The 17,754-nt window shown below is 40.5% G+C and overlaps 1 protein-coding gene across 2 annotated transcripts in view; it reads right to left on the reverse strand.

Moving 5' to 3' along the window:
* The window catches only part of CSE1L_1 (Exportin-2), a 33,232-nt gene extending 27,285 nt beyond the window's left edge, over positions 1-5,947 (reverse strand). For both annotated transcript variants that reach the window (XM_051217691.1, XM_051217690.1), the window contains exons 1-5: positions 5,648-5,947; positions 4,870-5,123; positions 4,226-4,316; positions 1,932-2,045; positions 781-1,056 (exon numbers count right to left, since the gene is read on the reverse strand). In XM_051217691.1, the coding sequence (XP_051065124.1) occupies positions 781-1,056; positions 1,932-2,045; positions 4,226-4,316; positions 4,870-5,123; positions 5,648-5,872 (960 nt within the window). In that variant the 5' untranslated portion in view covers positions 5,873-5,947. The remainder of the gene's footprint in view (positions 1-780; positions 1,057-1,931; positions 2,046-4,225; positions 4,317-4,869; positions 5,124-5,647) is intronic.
* Positions 5,948-17,754: the final 11,807 nt, after the last annotated feature.

Raw genomic sequence — 17,754 nt, forward strand, 5'->3', positions numbered from 1 at the left:
AAATACACGAGCAATGCTTCGAAAACACCTATAATCAAATATTAGTAACATAAGAACATTTCCCATCATTGATGACCCTGTTTCACATCCATAAGGCAGGACGGAATGAACTGCTACGCAGTAAACTTGTCCTTTGGTTTGCAGACAGATATCTCGGCTACGTCACAAGTGACGCAAGTTGGCAAAAGCCAATCGAGCTTTGCAAATCTGTGCCAAGATTTTTTTAGACAGTAGACCTTCAGGACTGATGATACTCACAAGATAAGTGAAATGGTCGATACATTCAACTAATTCATTTTACAAGATATGCTTTAGGTGAGGCAAACACTCATCAAAAGACCTGATGAATCCAGAAATTGAGAAATTTTGTGATAAGTAATTTTTAATGACCAACTAACTGTCACACAATGTTTTCGACTCGATCTTGTAACATCGATTGATCCCGCTGCAATCAAATTGGTAATAACATAACAATGAAATACCTATTCTATGGTGAATAAGAGGTTGGTAAAACTATTAGGATCCTAACAAAGTATAGTGTAACACAATACCATAATTGTTAAACGAATTTACGTCCAAAGAAGATAAGATTACTGATCGTTTGAAAGAGAATTTTGTAATATTCCCCAAAAGGCAGTTATACTACTCAACAAACCATTAATAAGTAATTGATAAATGATCTTGGAGAGTAGAGAACAAGTGCTTTAATCACTAATGATCCATGCAGCATTGTAACCTCATTAGTATATTACAAAATAAAATAAAAACAATAATACTTACCAAGTCATATTTTGTTTGAGCACTAGTACCTAATAACATTTCCCATACATCAGTAACAAAACCAGGAAGATATGAAGCAAATTCTGGTTCATATTTTGATGCATATAAACTGGCATTATCACAAATTTGTGATTTAATTTGTTCAATTAAAACTGTAGCATTATTATTTTCATTTGTTCCATTGGTTAAATCTAAAGTTGATGCATTTAATTGTAATAAACTACGAAAAAATGTCATCCAATCTTGCATATTATCTTCGAAAAATTCTGGCAAATCCTGAAAAATGTTAAAAATAAGAAGATTGTAAGAGAGAGAATATAAATGGGGACTAGACAGAAACACATAAGATGTGATAGTCAAACTTATTACGATTACATAAATTAACTTTCACACATTGGGAATAAACGATGATAGATTGAAACCTCTGTCCACTTTTCATTTATTCATGGCTTATGAAGGTTTTGGGATATGGATAGGTATTAGACCACAGATATCCTCAAAGTATACTGATGTATGAAGACATTAGATAAGATTATGAGTAGGATTTCCGATAGAAATCTCAAATCTATTGATCAAGCCAAGTAGATGTTCATCAATTTAGGTGGTTTAAACACATTTAACTACAATCCACTAGGACACGCGATGGTGGCTGGTGTACCAGTAGGTTGGGAAAAGTACAACAAGGATAACCTCATGATAAAAATATTATTTAGACTTCATTGTCTTTCCTTTTTTCAAATTTATCTCTTGGTACGTTAATGCAAAGTGTGAGACTGATGTGGATTGATATCAAGTTTTTTGCTAACCATGCGTGACTGGTTATACGCTTTCGTATTATCGTCGAACGTAACAGGGTATGGAACCTTATAACGTGCCTATTATGTCTTGGAACTGCAGACTATTGTCATATACCAAGTTACCAATCAAAATGCTAACCTTAATTTGGTTTATTTTACGTCTACTATTTACTCGAGAGAAGTAGTAACCAGACTCTACGATATTTACATTTCAAACAGAAATGGTTTATATACGGAAATAAAAGACCGCGCCACACAGTAAGATGGAAATTAATAATTATACATAAGCAAGCCAAAAGTATGGGTGAGTGAGGAAAGCTGTAAATAATCGACCGATAAAAGATTGTCACTTACTTGACAATTAAGACTGAGAAATATTTTACAGACTAGTAGTAAACATTGAAGAACTGTAGTTAAACGTGAGGCATCTGAGATCCGATTCGCTCCAATAACCAAGGCAAGGAGATTCTGTATGCATATTGTAGTTAAAGAAATTAAAAAATTAGAATTAATTAACAACATTTATATGCAAGAGAAGTTTGGAGTAACTGCGGAAATAACTTCTACATTTTCTCAAACAATACGACTAAATTCATTTGTATTCATTGTTTTGATCTTCTGATTAACGTTTAAGTGGTTAGGTGGATAACGCGTTAGCGTTTGAAGTGAATGATACTAGCCTCGAGACCCGGGGTGGATACTAACTCTGGGATGCAGGTATACTCAACTGACGAGTCCCAAATGGGACGAAGTGGGAGTCCTGAATTCCACTGCTAGCCACCATCTATCTCTGACTATAATACGACCGTTAGCGATGTAGACGAAAAATAGACCCTACTTACTTAGTATATACTGTTGACAAATCCAGTTACTGACATCAGGGATATAAAAAAGTCGGATACAAGTGTCTCGGATGTTTACATTTCATGCATTGATTTCAACAGCAGAAGAAATAAGAAGCACGGAAAGCATACGTGTCTACTCAAAATACTAAATATTACATGCGTAAATATAAATTAGAATAGATTATGTATAATGAGGCAAGGAAACAGGCATTGGATGAAAAAATAGGTATACAGGCACACAAGTACACATGAGATGCATAAGTGTAGAATTATAAGGGCATGAATGTAAGAAGGATATGTGCTGAAGGTCGTGACTTTTTATACATAGTTTCCACGATAGTAAAAATGACTTAATACATAAATACTGGCTGAGTTATTCGAGTCCGTCTTATAAATCATGTGTGTAATAGTATTAAATACTAAATGATCACATTGACTAACAACTAAAATATAGATTCGTCATTTGTATTTATCTAACCTGAGTTAACATAAGTTATTATAGACTAAGAATTTACATAGCATAGATTAAGGTGGCTAGCAAGGGAATCTAGGACGCGCGTTCTGTTTGATGCGAGACCAATCGGTAGGATTTTCCTGAATCCCAGAGGTGATGTTAACCACAATTTCCAGCTCTGGGGTCCAGGTAATTTACTTGGCCAGTCCTAAATAGGACGAAACTCCCGTCATGTATTCCGCTGCTAACCACATTGCACAGGATGCGCGCATCTCAACTAAGACCAATCAAACCATTTAAAATATCAATGGCGGAATTAACTGAATTATTACAAATCGAATTAATAGATTACAACTTTTTAAACGATTTCCGATAATTAGTTCATTACAGAAATCAAATCCAACTACGTTCATTGCTTTGAATTTCATTTTACTCAAGTGTTGCATATTTTATTTAATTGATAAAACTATTCACCAGGTACTGAGAAATGGGCCATACTCCAATTTCGAGGGTTGCTCAAATCGAAGTGGGGGAGTTCGAATCTGCGATTTATTGGCCGAAAAAGGAATGCTTTGCCCACTTAGCTAATATAAAGTATCATGGATCATGTGATAATCAACTACAAGTATCACCACCATGATTATTATTTATAGTACTTGTTGTTGTGGGAATTCAAAAATCATACAACGGCGAGACTACAATTTATGGACGGACCAATCAGATTCAAGATGATGAGTCTAGTACTTTGGCACGAAGTTCATTCATCCATATGGTCCAATAGCATTTTGTCATTACAGCTGATGTCAGCTCGTGATGAAAACTCGAACTTTAGCTTCCCTCAAATGCCCTGATACGACCGAGGGTGGGGGAAGTCAGCTCACCTTCTCCAAATGCCCTCACATGGCCACGCATATACAGATACTGCTAGGGAAGTCTTACTCACTGACTTCTCGTGGCATCACTGTTCTTTACGGAATTGAGAAGAAAAATGAGTGTTTGGCGCTTTGACCGGGTTGGTGAACACGGAGGCTTCACCTAGGGGAATTGGGAAACCCTGATTCAAAACCAGTGGTGCACATGGACTCCAGGATCCCGAAGGAACAAATGGCGTATGAACCAATTATTGGTCACCGTCTACCATGGGACTCCATCTCCTTACGATGCTCTACTGCCTTGTGGTTTAGACCTTTAGGTCGAACTCTCTGGATGTGGCCCCTAATAAAACCACCTGCTTTGGTTTAGGCACCTGAGCAATCTTGATAAATACATACATGATCAATTTGAATACGAGAAAATTGCATAATAACATGTATGTGAAGCTCTCATTAATAATAATGATATAAATATACCTTAGCAAGTTCCGTAAGTGGTGCACCGAATTGACCAATCACAAGTTTCATTTCTCTGTACAAATCTGGACCAGCGCATTCGTGACGATATCTGGAAGGATTAAACAACGTAAAGGATAGATTAATACCCCGTCGCAATATATGTAACGAAAGCATGGAAGAAGGTTTAGATAATCTTAAAACATACATGATATTTATGTGCCATTTCTATATTTAGGTTTGTGAAAATCAACTTTCCAAAACTAGATTTAACTAGTTATAATCATTTGATACAGTGAAAGCCTTGTAGACTTGATTCATAATAAATGAGGAATTCGGGTTTAGTTGTCTGATACTGTGAATTATATTAGCTTTCATACATAGTACATGAAATGTGGAAATTTCACTGATAGCATGATAATTTGAAAAATAATAATCTCAGTACATAAAGACTACAATGTGATGTAGTTTGGTGTGGTAATAAAAATATACTTCTTTCACGAGACTAGACCAAAAGACAAAATGTTTGGTAGGGAAAAGTTTGTGACAAAACCAGTACGAATGGTCGTTTTGATCGCCAAAAACCGAACGGTAAACAATGATAAAGACATTTAAGTTAACAGATTAGAGTCCTATTCGAAATAAAATATAAAAACCATAGATACCTTTTAAACAATGTATGAGCTGTATAAAGAACTCCATGGACCATATTTAAATCTGCGCCAAGTTGTGCCATTCTTTGCACTAATTCAGGTATCAAATTCGGCCATTTTCCTGGGAAGTCCTCTCGCCAAATTGTACTTATGGCTTCGGAAAGTTGTGATTGGATATTCCCTGCTACAGAAAGCATAGCTCCAATAAGTTGATTGCGTAATCCTTCACGATCAGATGCATGTATACGATCTGTCTCATCTGAGTCCTAGAAAATGAATTACGACACATCTTCATTAGTGATATGATAACTATATATATATAGGTGTTATGATATATTAACAACTAACGGTCTTAAACACTAGGTATACACCCACGAAATCCATTATTTATTTACTCATTATAATAACCGTCGTGATCGGAGGTGATAGTAAGAATATGTAACTTACAAAATACCATCCATAAGACAAAGCGTAAGTCAGTTATACAAAACTCAGATAAAATCAACGGTTCAGCTTAAGTGGTACAGTTTAATGTAAGAAAAAATTAGGATGATACGAAGTATGAGAGTGAAAACTAAAAGACTTATCATCCATACGCGTGTGAATGGACGACAATGATAGCTCCGCACCACAATAGTTTAACTATACCACAAAGTAGGGGAAAAGCTAGGACCAATATGAGCCCATTGAAAGAGGAAGTGAAACACTTAGGTAGCAGACTTTCGTACTTGAACGACTATGTAGTAACAAAGACAACCCATGGGTAATCACAAGAGCATATGGTACTTACAACTTGCCAGTGATTCTTGATGAAGTTTTTCAAAGTGATAGCTGCAGCTATTCGTGTTGGGGAAGGGACATTCGGATCCTGAAGAATATGGAGCAAGCATAAGCAATACGACGGGCGTAGTTCCACAGCTTTAAGATATGCCTCTGCCGACCTTCTGGTTTCTCTTTCTGGTGAAACAGTATGTTGTAAACAGTTAGTTAATTCATTTATGAACGATGGATCCATACTAGAACCCAAAATTGAGAAGCGTGCGCGGCACCTAGAAGCAAATTTGAATGTTTCGCGCTAGGTCCAATGTCCAATAGTAAATTTGTGTGAACATATACAGATTCCTATTCGAATTTTCGTAATAATATCTGGTATTCTTTCTTAAATAATCTTAAATTTTTCTTTCATCACCTTGAATTTCACAGAGACACTATCGGATATTATTGTGTGACTTGGTGAGCTAGATAGATATTCATATCCCCAAAAAGACTGTGGAATCAAATGAGTAATGAAGGTCATTCTGCACTGGACAAAAACCAACATGGGATGATAAGATAACACGAATCGGTGGATGATGGTTAGAAAGTACATGGAACAACTAAAAAGAAAGGAAACTTTCAATGGTACTTTCAATAAGTACCTAAGATTGTTAGTCCCATGAGTATCCGATTTTGAAGCTGACGACTTCATGTATATTCAGAGCTTGAAAGCGTTGTTGTTTTTAACACCATCATAATCAAAGACTCTGAATTCAGTCAAACCAGTAGCCAGAAACGGAAGTGTTTATTGGTTGTAATGACATGTATATTCAATGATTTTTGTAACAACAAAATAAAGACCAATTTTTCTCTTTATTTGGTACGCTCCATATGTGATCACACTTGTATTCAATATCTATTATTTGTTTGTATGCTTTGTTAAACATAATCTTTTGTCTGTTCTAAGACACACACTACCGGTGAAACGGTCAGCGACTGGCCTGTTTCATTAATCCGTTTTTCCCCTATATCAATTAGTAACCCAGGCTTTCTATGCACTAGTATAATATTGTCCGTTTCAGACAAAGCTGTTTTAGTGTTCTGAAGCATAATTACTTGTTTTCTGTGGTCCTACTTAACGATCGTCTGTAAATTAGTGGCCAATATCCTAGCTTGCAACCTGCCACAGAAAGACATGTCAACATAACGCTGAGCCGCTTGCTTGGATATAGCGTACTCTCTATGCACTCGCCTCTTAATCTGCCTCAAATAAGACTCAAATGGGAATGCAGAGCGTAAACAGGAAGGTACTTCAATAAATGCACATTATAAACTAAGTTTTCAGGTTCATAACACCAATCATATTCGTTAAGAAAATTAAGTTAACCATCTCCGCACGCTATTTAAAAAGGACAGTGGTATTTTTCCTCGCTGAGTAAATTTCATTGTTTTGATCGTTTATTACGTATCAAGACTACTGTTTTCACTTTAATTGAATTCATTTCAGTTAAAGTATTCGACTAGTGTACTGTTTTTACCGTTCTCTCAATTAGTTTTGTCGCTGATACTGTTGAGTAACTCTTTTTCAACTGTATTTGTTAGTACTTTTGGTCCTAACAATCTACAGTTCTTTTTTTGGTCCTTGATTATTTTTTTGATTTCTGAGTATCATCGCATCTCGTTCCTTTTTGAAAAGGACTCCTTTTAAATGACCGAACAGTGTAAAAAAAAGCAGTTGCCAACGTCCGGGTTGTCGTCATCCCGTTGAAAGCGGCATGCAGTGCGACGAGTGCAAAAGCTGGTACCACGAAGTTTGCACGAACTTAACGCCTGCGGATTTCAAACGGTTCAGTAAGAAGGGTTGTGTATGGCTTTGTTAACAGTGCTGCTCGGATGCAAACAGCTTGTTAACCGAGGCCATCTCACTGGTTGATGCTGCAAAGAAATGTTTTGGCGAGCGTAGTCGGAACACGTCAAACAGCACTCGATCTGTCGACACACAAATCGACATGAAGCAACCTAAGGTTAGTTCAATAGTAGATGGCTCACGCCGGTCAAAGAAGGGAAAGCTCAAGAAAAGTAGGGTCTTCTGTTCCCCGTCTCCCAGATGGGATCCAACTGGAAACGCCTTGAAGAAGCAATCGCAATGCTCGATCGGTTTCAAGCGGTAAACATAACGTGACCTCTCTGGTTGTCGAAAACCCTCCAGAATCCAACACTAGGTTTGACGCAACTGTTGTTGCTTCTCCCAGCACCGTTGACGAGTGGGTACAGGTTGTAAGGAAGAAAATAAGTAGCGATATAAAAGGTAATCCTACCTCCGCGAAAGTAGTCGTAAATTCGAAAGCTGATCATGGCGACAGATCAGCTATTTTTCATAGAATCAAGGAGAGCGAGAGCTCTGAACCTAAAGCTCGTTTTGAGCATGGTGTTGTACTGATTAGGCAGCTGCCTAATCAACTCATACCTCAAAATATGACCGGGGTCACCTTGCTAAAGGTGTACAGACTAGGGAGTCTAGCGGACTTGAAACCAAATCATTCCAGACTGCTTAAAGTAGTATTCAACTCTTCGAACGAACGTGACCTAATTTTACAGAATGGACACAAATTAAAGGGTTCAGGAGTCTTTATCCGAAAGGACTTACCGTTGGCAGACAGTGTTAAAATACGGGAAGTCGACAAAGAACTACAACATGGGTTAGACGCTGGCGAAAAGGACCTGAAAATTGTAAATTTTCGGGTGGTGAGGCTTCGACAGGGGATGATGCCGAAGCCGCTCTGGGTGAAGCACGAAGCCACTTGAACAGGCTTCGGATCTGTTACACTAATGCCCGAAGCTTACTTAATAAGCGATCGGAACTAGGTGTACAGATTGACTCTACAAAGCCAGACATAATCGCAGTCACAGAAACCTGGCTGACACAGGCTATGGAACTTGACCTCCACGGTTTAACGTTAGTAAGGGCCGACAGAATACAAAAGCGTAACGGAGGGGGAGTAGCTCTGTTAATTAGGAATGCTACCCCATTTGCCATTGTCGACAGTGTATGCCATGAGAGTGGGACGTGTGATTTAGTTAGTCTCCGCTTGAAATGCAAAGGAAAAGAAGTGCTGATTGGTTTGGTCTATCGCAGTCCAAGCCGTGAGGTAAATGAAGTCCTGCTGAGCAGTCTCAATACTTGGTCACAAAGTGGTCGATGTCTAATCCTAGGGGACTTTAATGCACATATGATAGACTGGGAAAATCTGCGAACTGAATCGTCAGAAAATTCCTTCGAGCAGGAACTAGTTGATGCGGTTATCACATGTGCTTTAGTGCAACATGTGAAAGAAGCGAATAGGTACGACCCGGACACTGAATCATTCTTACCAGATCTGGTACTGACTCACTATGAGGATGATGTTGCAAACCTCCATCATATGCCACCCCTAGGTAAAAGTGATCACGCAGTTTTGACTTTCGGCTTCCATATAACTGTCAATCACGAGCACGCATCAGTCCAGTCCAGACCCAACGTCTGGAAAGCAAACATATCAGACATCATGCACTCAGCGTTGTTAATAGATTGGACAATAGACCCAGAGTCCTCAATTGTAACGGCCTGAGACGCATTTTGAAATTCATACTTAAAAGTTACCACACTCCACATCCCTTGGACTATACCAAGGGGGCCGAGAAACTCCCCACCATGGTTCAGTAGGGAGGTCCGTATCCTTCTCCGTAAGAGAAGGAAAATGTGGGGTAGATTTAGGTTACTGGGGACCGATAAGACAAAATCTCAGTATCGAAAAGCTCGGAATACTTGTACCTCGACCCTCCGTCAGTCTAGAAAGTTGTACGAAGAAAAACGTGTTAAGGAATCCATAAAATGACCTAAACGTTTGTATTCTTATATAAACCAAAGGACAAAGAGAAGAGGAAATATTCCTGCTCTATGGGGAAACAGTACTTCTGCGTCACTAATGGAGGACGACTTTGGTAAGGCTCAAGTGTTCTCAAACTACTTTAGCAATGTATATACCATAGAAGCACCCTTCCCATCAGCGCATACAGATCCCCCCACACATACACTGGATAGCGTGACCATTAAAGAACCCGATGTCTTTGGTCTGCTAGATAAGCTAGACATAGGTAAATCCATGGCGCCCGATGAATTACATCCTAGGCTACTGAAGGAATTATCTAACTTCGTTGCAAGCCCTTTAAGTACATGCTTTAACCTATCCGTTACGCAGGGTCGTTTACCCAAAGACTGGAAAAACGCCATGGTAAGTCCTGTCTTCAAAACAGGTACGAAATACAAACCTGAGAATTACCGATCCGTTAGCCTAACTAGTGTGGTTGTTGCAACCTTAGAAAAGATTATTCGGAAGGAGCTGTTTAAGTATCTCGATAAAAACCGGATCCTTTCGGAGAAGCAGCACGGCTTCAGAATAGGTTATTCTTGTCTCATTAGCTTATTAGTGGCTCGTGAAAGCTGGTGCGCTCTTAAGGACCAAAAGCTACCTGTAGACGTCGCCTTCATTGATTTCAGTAAAGCTTTTGACAAAGTTCCGCGCAACCGGCTGATATATAAGTTAAGAAATGTCGGGATTGGAGGCAATTTATTGATGTGGATAAAAGACTTCTTAATTGGGCGTCAACAAAGAGTAAGGGTGAACTCAAAGTTATCTAGCTGGGAAACTGTGCTTAGTGGAGTGCCCCAGGATACAGTTTTGGGGCCAGTGCTATTCCTCTTGTATGTAAATGACCTTCCTCGTCTCCTATCATCATCGGTCTTGCTATATGCTGACGATGTCAAGATATGGAGAACGGTACGATGTGAGGGTGATAGCTTAGAACTCCAAAATGAAGAAATTATCTGAATGGTCTCAAACCTGGTAGTTGCCGATAAATACTTCCAAGTGTGTTGTGATGCATGTCGGTCATCGAGGTACAGATACATACACGATGAATAACACTGAGCTACCTGTCGTCCAGACATATAATGACTTAGGAGTCATCGTTAGTCAAGACTTAAAGACTACTGCACACTGCCGTGCAATAGCCGCCAAAGGTTTTAGAACCTTATGGTCAATACGTAGGGCTTTTAGTCATGTCGACGCTAAGACGTTTTTGACTTTGTATACAGTGTTCGTACGTCCTAAACTTGAGTTCTGCATACAAGCGGCCAGCCCCTGCTTAAAAAAGACAGTGAGCTTCTGGAAAAGGTTCAGAGAGCTGATTTCCGGAATAGCGAAGCTTCCGTGTGAAGCTCGACTGGCCAAGCTGAACCTTCACCCGTTGTCATATCGCAGAACTAGAGGCGACTTGATTACAGTCTACAAACTGCTTAGTGATAAATTTGCACCTGATATGCCCCCATTTTTCTTGTCTTTCAAGACAGAGAATTTACGATAGCACTCCAAAACAGTTCACAAGCCAAGAACAAATTACTTGTCAGCTGACTATCGACTTTCCCATCGAATCATCAACGAGTGGAATTCACTACCTCAGCACGTGGTTGAGGCTCCATCCGTCGGCTCTTTCAAAAGAAAGTTAGATCAACTGAGAGACCACCATTGCCAGGACTAACACAAGCCATCAGGCCTCCTGTCCTCAAACCGAAACTGATCTCTGACTGATTCCGTTGCGCTGTTATGTAGTCTCGAGTGAGATAATAAGTATGTCGCCAATGTTAAATGCTTCAAACCAAGGTAAGACGGTTGTGGTAAACAATATTGAGGAACTACAGGGCCTTAATACAGGAGGAACAGTCGACACTCTATTCTAAGTCGACGTCTGATATTCAACATTTACGCTGAAAGTCTGAAGGACTACTTGATATAGAATTTGATATTAACTCAATTATATCCATAATTACGGGTTTCTTGCGAGAAACATCTAACCATAGATTGTTTAGGTTCTTGGTCACACCCAAGTATACTATGTGCACCGTATTTAAAAGAAAAGTTCAAATCATATTCATGTCAAGTTCTACAAAACTGAAATGGTCTTTTTGGTGAACGAATTGAATCTGCTTACGAAAACTACCATCAGTGCTTAGTGCATTTTCACCATTTTGAAACATCATCCATCCACCTAAGCGCTGATCTACTACAACACAATATCGCAGCCTGCTTTCCCATTGTAATTGACTGTGTATCTGACATCTGAACGAACAAGTGCATCACAGATTAAAGCGTCCAGGTTAATAGCCATGTATTCGCCGAACGTAATACCAAGTAGACCCACGTCGCTCATTTATTTTAATTCAGAAATGCTGCTCGCAGATACCTTGTCTAATTCGGCTGGCTTAGTATTCCCTCCATAGATACCTATCATAAACACATCATTAAATCTAGGGACAACGATGAACTATAATTGTCGACTAAAGCGCTTTGAGATCGGAAGTCCATCTACACTAATACACAAGTTCAACGTATCAAAACCACAAGTATACAAGCAAAGTTCTATATATCTTGGTAGATTGGTTTTCAATCCGGGATCCTATTAAATACCACTGCTGCTATTGAACACTTGTTCAAATTCGAGGGAAACTTCTAAAACTCCTTGATAAATCCGATACAAGATCCCAAAAAGAATCCAGAATTCAATCAGTACCTCTGATGGTCTGATAGCTATTTGACATCAGATTAGTCAGTGCAATGTTGATAAGTTCTTCGCAGTTTACCGACTTCTGTGAACAAGAAATAAATCACGAAATTCACTTCTTAAATTACCATTATCATCCAGACGTCTTTCATTATTGTGGCCTCCAGATGCTATCACATTTGATAGATTCTCATTACAATTAATTTCAGTGCTGGCTGCTGTTAATGCAACATAAATCACTGCCAAAGTCAATTACCATTGTCCGTGATTTCATCAGTGAGTTGATTAAGCGAAAGTAAGTTAAGATTTTTTCTGAAAGTCGTTTTCATTTCACTCCATCTTCGGTTATTTGTCTGTCTATAACAACCAAGGACGCTTGACAGGTTCACTATTACTCTACGTCTACGGACACTCACTGACTTTTAGTAAATTCATCATATATTACAAACGAGATAATTAGCGATAATAAATGTAGGCATAAAGAGCACGACATAGGCATCTCGGGAAAGTTTCAGTATCTGAATATTTCAAATGGTTCAAATGGTTCAAATGGTTGTGGACGGAATAGAAGAAGCTTTCGCTTAACAGGCTTCCGTGTCTAGTAGCAGGGGATCACCAAATCCTCCAGGCAGGAACCTAGGTATGTTAACAATAAAAAGGAAAAGAAATTGGTAAATCATAATGTGATGCTGTCCTTGGTCCTTAAGAATAGGTCAAGTTGCCTCTTGAAGGACTCCTGAGAAGTCGCTTGGACTAGCTCGGCCGGCAGCGAATTCCAGCTTTTGACAACTCTTAAGGAGTAGAAGTTGTGTCTACATTCCGTCTTGCTATGTTGTGTTTCCAGTTTCTGGGTGTTACCCCTTAGGTTATTATTCGAACTAAGCTTAAGTAGGTGTTTAAGAGGATGTCCAGAAGTGTTAAGAATACTGTAAGCCATTAGTAAATCACCTCTAAGACGCCTATATTCTAGTGGGTAAAGGTCTAGTGAACGGAGGCGTTCTTCGTAAGGCTTAGATTTGAGTCCTCGAACTGATTTCGTGGCTCGCCGTTGGATACGCTCCAAAGTGACCTTATCCTTTTGGAGTGAGGGGGGAGTACTATGTTTCCGTACTCTAAATGGGGACGGATGAAACTATTGAAGATTGTGTGGAAAGTTCTTCCGTCAAACTGACCAAAAATGCGCCTCAACGTTACCAGTGCAAGGTTTGCTCGGAAGGCATTTTTGTCACAGTTAGCGTAAGACTTTAAGTCATGGGGCACCAGGACTCCTAAATCTTTTTCGACTTGGGATACTACTAGAGAGGAGTTTCCTAAGTTGTAACTGTAGTTTGCGACATGTCGCAGATGGACTACTTTACACTTAGAAGTGTTAAAGGTAAGTCCGTTATCGTCTGCCCAACTATGAAGTCGAGTCAGATCCTCTTGAAGAGCCTGTATATCGTCTTGGTTGCGTATCTCTCTCCAAAGTTTCACGTCGTCGGCAAAAAGTAATAAATCTGACGTCACCTGTTGAGGAAGATCATTTATGTAGATCAAGAAGAGAAGAGGCCCTAGTACTGAGCCCTGGGGGACCCCACTAGGACATTCCATAGCCTGAGATAAAGTGAAATTAACCCTAACCTTAAAGTGTCGATTTTTAGGTATGAAGTAAGCCAATCGATTAGAGGTGGTTTGATACCTAGTCGTTTGAGCTTGTTGATAAGACATAAGTGGTTAACCTTATCAAAAGCTTTTGAGAAATCAAGGTAAATGACGTCAACCTTTCCCTTGCAATCGAGGATGCTTGTCCATTTGTCCACCGCAGTCAGAAGGTTGGTTATACAGGAGTAACCCTTCCTGAAACCATGCTGTTGGGGTGAGAAGAAATTTAAGGACAGTAGATAGTCATTTAAACCGTCGCATATCAGGGACTCCATGAGTTTTGAAGGTAATGACAGAAGAGCCACCGGCCGATAACTTGAAGGTTCATTGCGTCGACCACCTTTGAAAATTGGTGTGATGTGAGCCAACTTCCAGTTTTCCGGTAATTTGCCTCGGCTAAGCGAGTGTGAAAACATCACGCTAAGCGGCGTTGCCAGGATTGAGGCTGCCTCCCTCAGTATGGCAGGATGAACCATATCCGGGCCAGGAGAAGTGTCAAGTCTTAAGTGCTGCAATTTCCGGAACACCAAGTCAGCGCTTAGGTCCACTTCAGAAAGTCCTGTGGAATTTCAGATGAAACTGTCGTCAGTAAAGTTGATGTCAGCCGGTTGAAATGTTTGAGAGTAATGGGCCGCCAGAAGGTTAGCGGCGTCGCCATCGTTGTTGGTCGGGCCGTTAAGACCTAGCAGTTGAGAAACTCCTGTTTTGGCTTGACGAAGAGAGGCTGCATAACGGAATAAGCTTCTAGGGTTAGAGGCGAAATTGTCCATAAGCTTTGTTTGGTACTGAAGCCTGTCTTCTTTTATAGCCTTCGTGCATGTGTTCCTGATATGTTTGTATTGCCTATACGCTCCATCGTTATTAGTTCGTTTGTATTCCGCCCAACAGTGCCGTTTGCGGCTTAGGAGGCGAAGGGTACGGCTCTTGATTACTGTAGGTGGCTTGAAGCTCTTGGGAACCGTTTGAGGAACTGAATGGTCTGTAGCACATAAGAGCGTGTGCAGTAAAAAGTCCCAATGACCATCCACATCGATTTGAGGGTGAACATCCCAAACGACCTGTTGTAGATAGTCATGTAGAGCTGGCACGTTCAGCCGTTTAAAATTCCAACCCAGATTATTGTTGGGATACCTTAGCTTAGTTTTGATGACAAAACTGAAGGCTATGACGGCATGATCGCTTTTTCCCAGAGGAGCCAGGATTGAGAGGTTGTCGACTAGGAATTCTTCGTTAGTGAATACACAGTCTAAGCGCGATGGTGTCTGACTGTTTCTCCAACGAGTTGCCGACCTCACATTTTCATATAAGCCCAAGTTATCGATGAGGTTGTAGAACCGAGCTTCAATTGAGTTGTCGCCTCCAGTGTACGTATGTTCCGCGAAGTTGACTCTAGGGAGATTAAAGTCCCCTAGAATCAGTATGTGTGTGAAACCTAGACGGATAGAGCGGGATAGTCCTTCCAGCATACGACTATCGTACTCGGTGTCGGCAGTTGGCTTCCTGTAAGTGACTCCGACTAGACACCTGGAAGTACTAGACAGTCTTACAGAGCACCATATGGATTCCTCAAGATTGTTAAACTCGAGGTTGTGAACCTGGTGCACCTCCAAGCAAGAGCTTATGTATATGGCTACTCCGCCCCCAATTCCTGTTTTTCTGTCGTTGCGGAACAAAGTCATCCCAGGTAATGCTAACTCTTGGTCCGAGAACTGAGAAGATATCCAGGTTTCAGATATTCCTATCAGATGGGCCTTATTAGCGTTGCTAAATTCACGTAATTCATCCAGTTTGTTTGGTAGACTCGCGGCGTTCATATATAAGCAGTTTATGCTTTCAATTTGGAACGCGTGAGCTTCGTCCTGTTTTTCTGTATGAACCTTGTGTGAATGGACAGGTAGCCCACCTATGTGAGGTTTGCCGAGGTGGTAGGCCCTGTCCTTTACACGTTTTTTTATCGTTTAGACAGTCCACAAGTGGAATGGTCAGCTCCAACTTGCCTTTGTTCTTGGTCCTAACTTCGTATGGCCTATCCAGGTGCATGTGGATTCCAGGTGGCAATCGACGTCTATTAGCACGAAATGCTTCCAGAACTGCAGCCGCCATGTGGGAAGATGGGAAGGTTATCTTCATTAGACGGGGTCTAAGATCACCGTCCTTCTTGGCTAGTCTCATCACATGCTGAGTCAGTATGTGTTTGAGCCTCAAGGACTGTTTGATGAATTTCCATTCCCTGATGTCAGAATTTGGTTGGGTGGGGTCAGCATTTTCCGGTATACCTTGGACAATTATGTTTCTTCCGCGGAAAAACTTCTCGCGAGATTCTTTAGGGACGTTTCGTATGATACTGCGCTCAGAGTACGGTATGTCGGGCAGTATTCTTACGTTACCATCTGATTTCAGCAAGTGGCTTGCTAGCAAGACGTCCTCTACGTCGGTAGCATCCTTAAGTGTTACTCGGAGAAGCCTCGGGTGATTTAGATGCTTAGAATCCTTTCCTCGAGTGAGCCGGGTGACCGTCAAAGGCTCTATTCTAGGAAGTTCAAGCTTCTTGTTCAATTCACCCCAGAGCATCCTGTCGTTTTTGTCCTGCAGACTGAGAGGAAGATCAGGGTTGTCAACGAGGTTCATGATAATGAGAGAATCGTCACGAGCTGTTGTTAATTTACCAGGTTTCACGATGGGTTCAGGTTTAGTAACTTGTTGTTTGGAGGTCAGTGTGCGTTTTTGAATCATGGGCTCTTTATTGGCCGGACGAACAGTCTTGGGGGTAGACTGTGCGACTAAATCACCAGTTATTTTCCGTGCACCAACACTTGGGTTGCTCGGCTTAGGCAGTGATGCCTGGTTCTTATGGGCTCTCTTAACATGGGTCGAATCACCTGCAGGGTTTTTGGGAACAACTGTTGTGTTTGGGGACCCTGAGCTGGGAGACCCGAGTTTGCCTAGGGAGTTCAGTACCGTCGACGTAATGATGGTACTGAGCCTCGACACGTCGTCGTTAGTGTTGATGGATGCGCCGTCGATGGAATACCTATCGACATCCCTGTTTTTGAGTCCGTTGCACGCTCTTGTTTGTATATCAGTTTTTTTGCTATCGTTTTCCAAGTTAACTGACAACTTGTTCCGAAGACCTGTCAGTAGGACAATGATGTTACTCAGCAAGACTACGGAGTCGGTGTTGCACGTGACACACACCCACTTTTGCTCTGACTTGCTGAGTCTGTTGTAAGTAGTTGCTGTCAGATCTGTGCATGCTTCGTGGAACCAACTTTTGCAGTTGTCGCACTGCATGCCAGTTGTGACAGCAAAACGGCATCCCGGACGTTTGCATGAGTTTTTCATGACGGTGTTGAAGCAAATTATGTTATAGATGCTTGCAAGAGCCTAAGACCTTTAAAAAAAACACTAAAAAGCACACTGAAAACGGACAAAAATGGACAAAACGAGTGATATAAAACTGAAACTAGTCTATACGTGAAAAACAAAAAAAAACCGAATAGTAAGCTGAGGCAAAACCACAGGTAACTATTAAATATAGTGAAACTCAAAAAAAAAGTAATCTACCGAACGTATAGCTCAGGGTAGATTCTTTAGAACTGAAATGGTACTTTTGTTGCGTAAGAACACAGCAAAAGTTTGATAAATGCAAATCACGTTAGGACTAAACTTCCCGTTCGAAAAGCGCGCGAGGAGACATATATATGTGATAATATCCCTCTTTTTTGTCAAACAAGATGTTAATTTAGAGAGATTTGTGAAAATGTAAGCACGGTCAGCGGCATATTCAAAGGAGGCACCTTACATATATTCGTCTACAAACTTCCCACAAAACGCGATGTAAGTAGGAAAAAATCGGCTTTATCCCTTTATGTACTCGATCGTCCGCTTTATGTCCCTTTTATT

This window comes from Schistosoma haematobium, chromosome 5, assembly GCF_000699445.3.
Source record: "Schistosoma haematobium chromosome 5, whole genome shotgun sequence".
NCBI classification, from domain to species: Eukaryota; Metazoa; Platyhelminthes; class Trematoda; order Strigeidida; family Schistosomatidae; genus Schistosoma; species Schistosoma haematobium.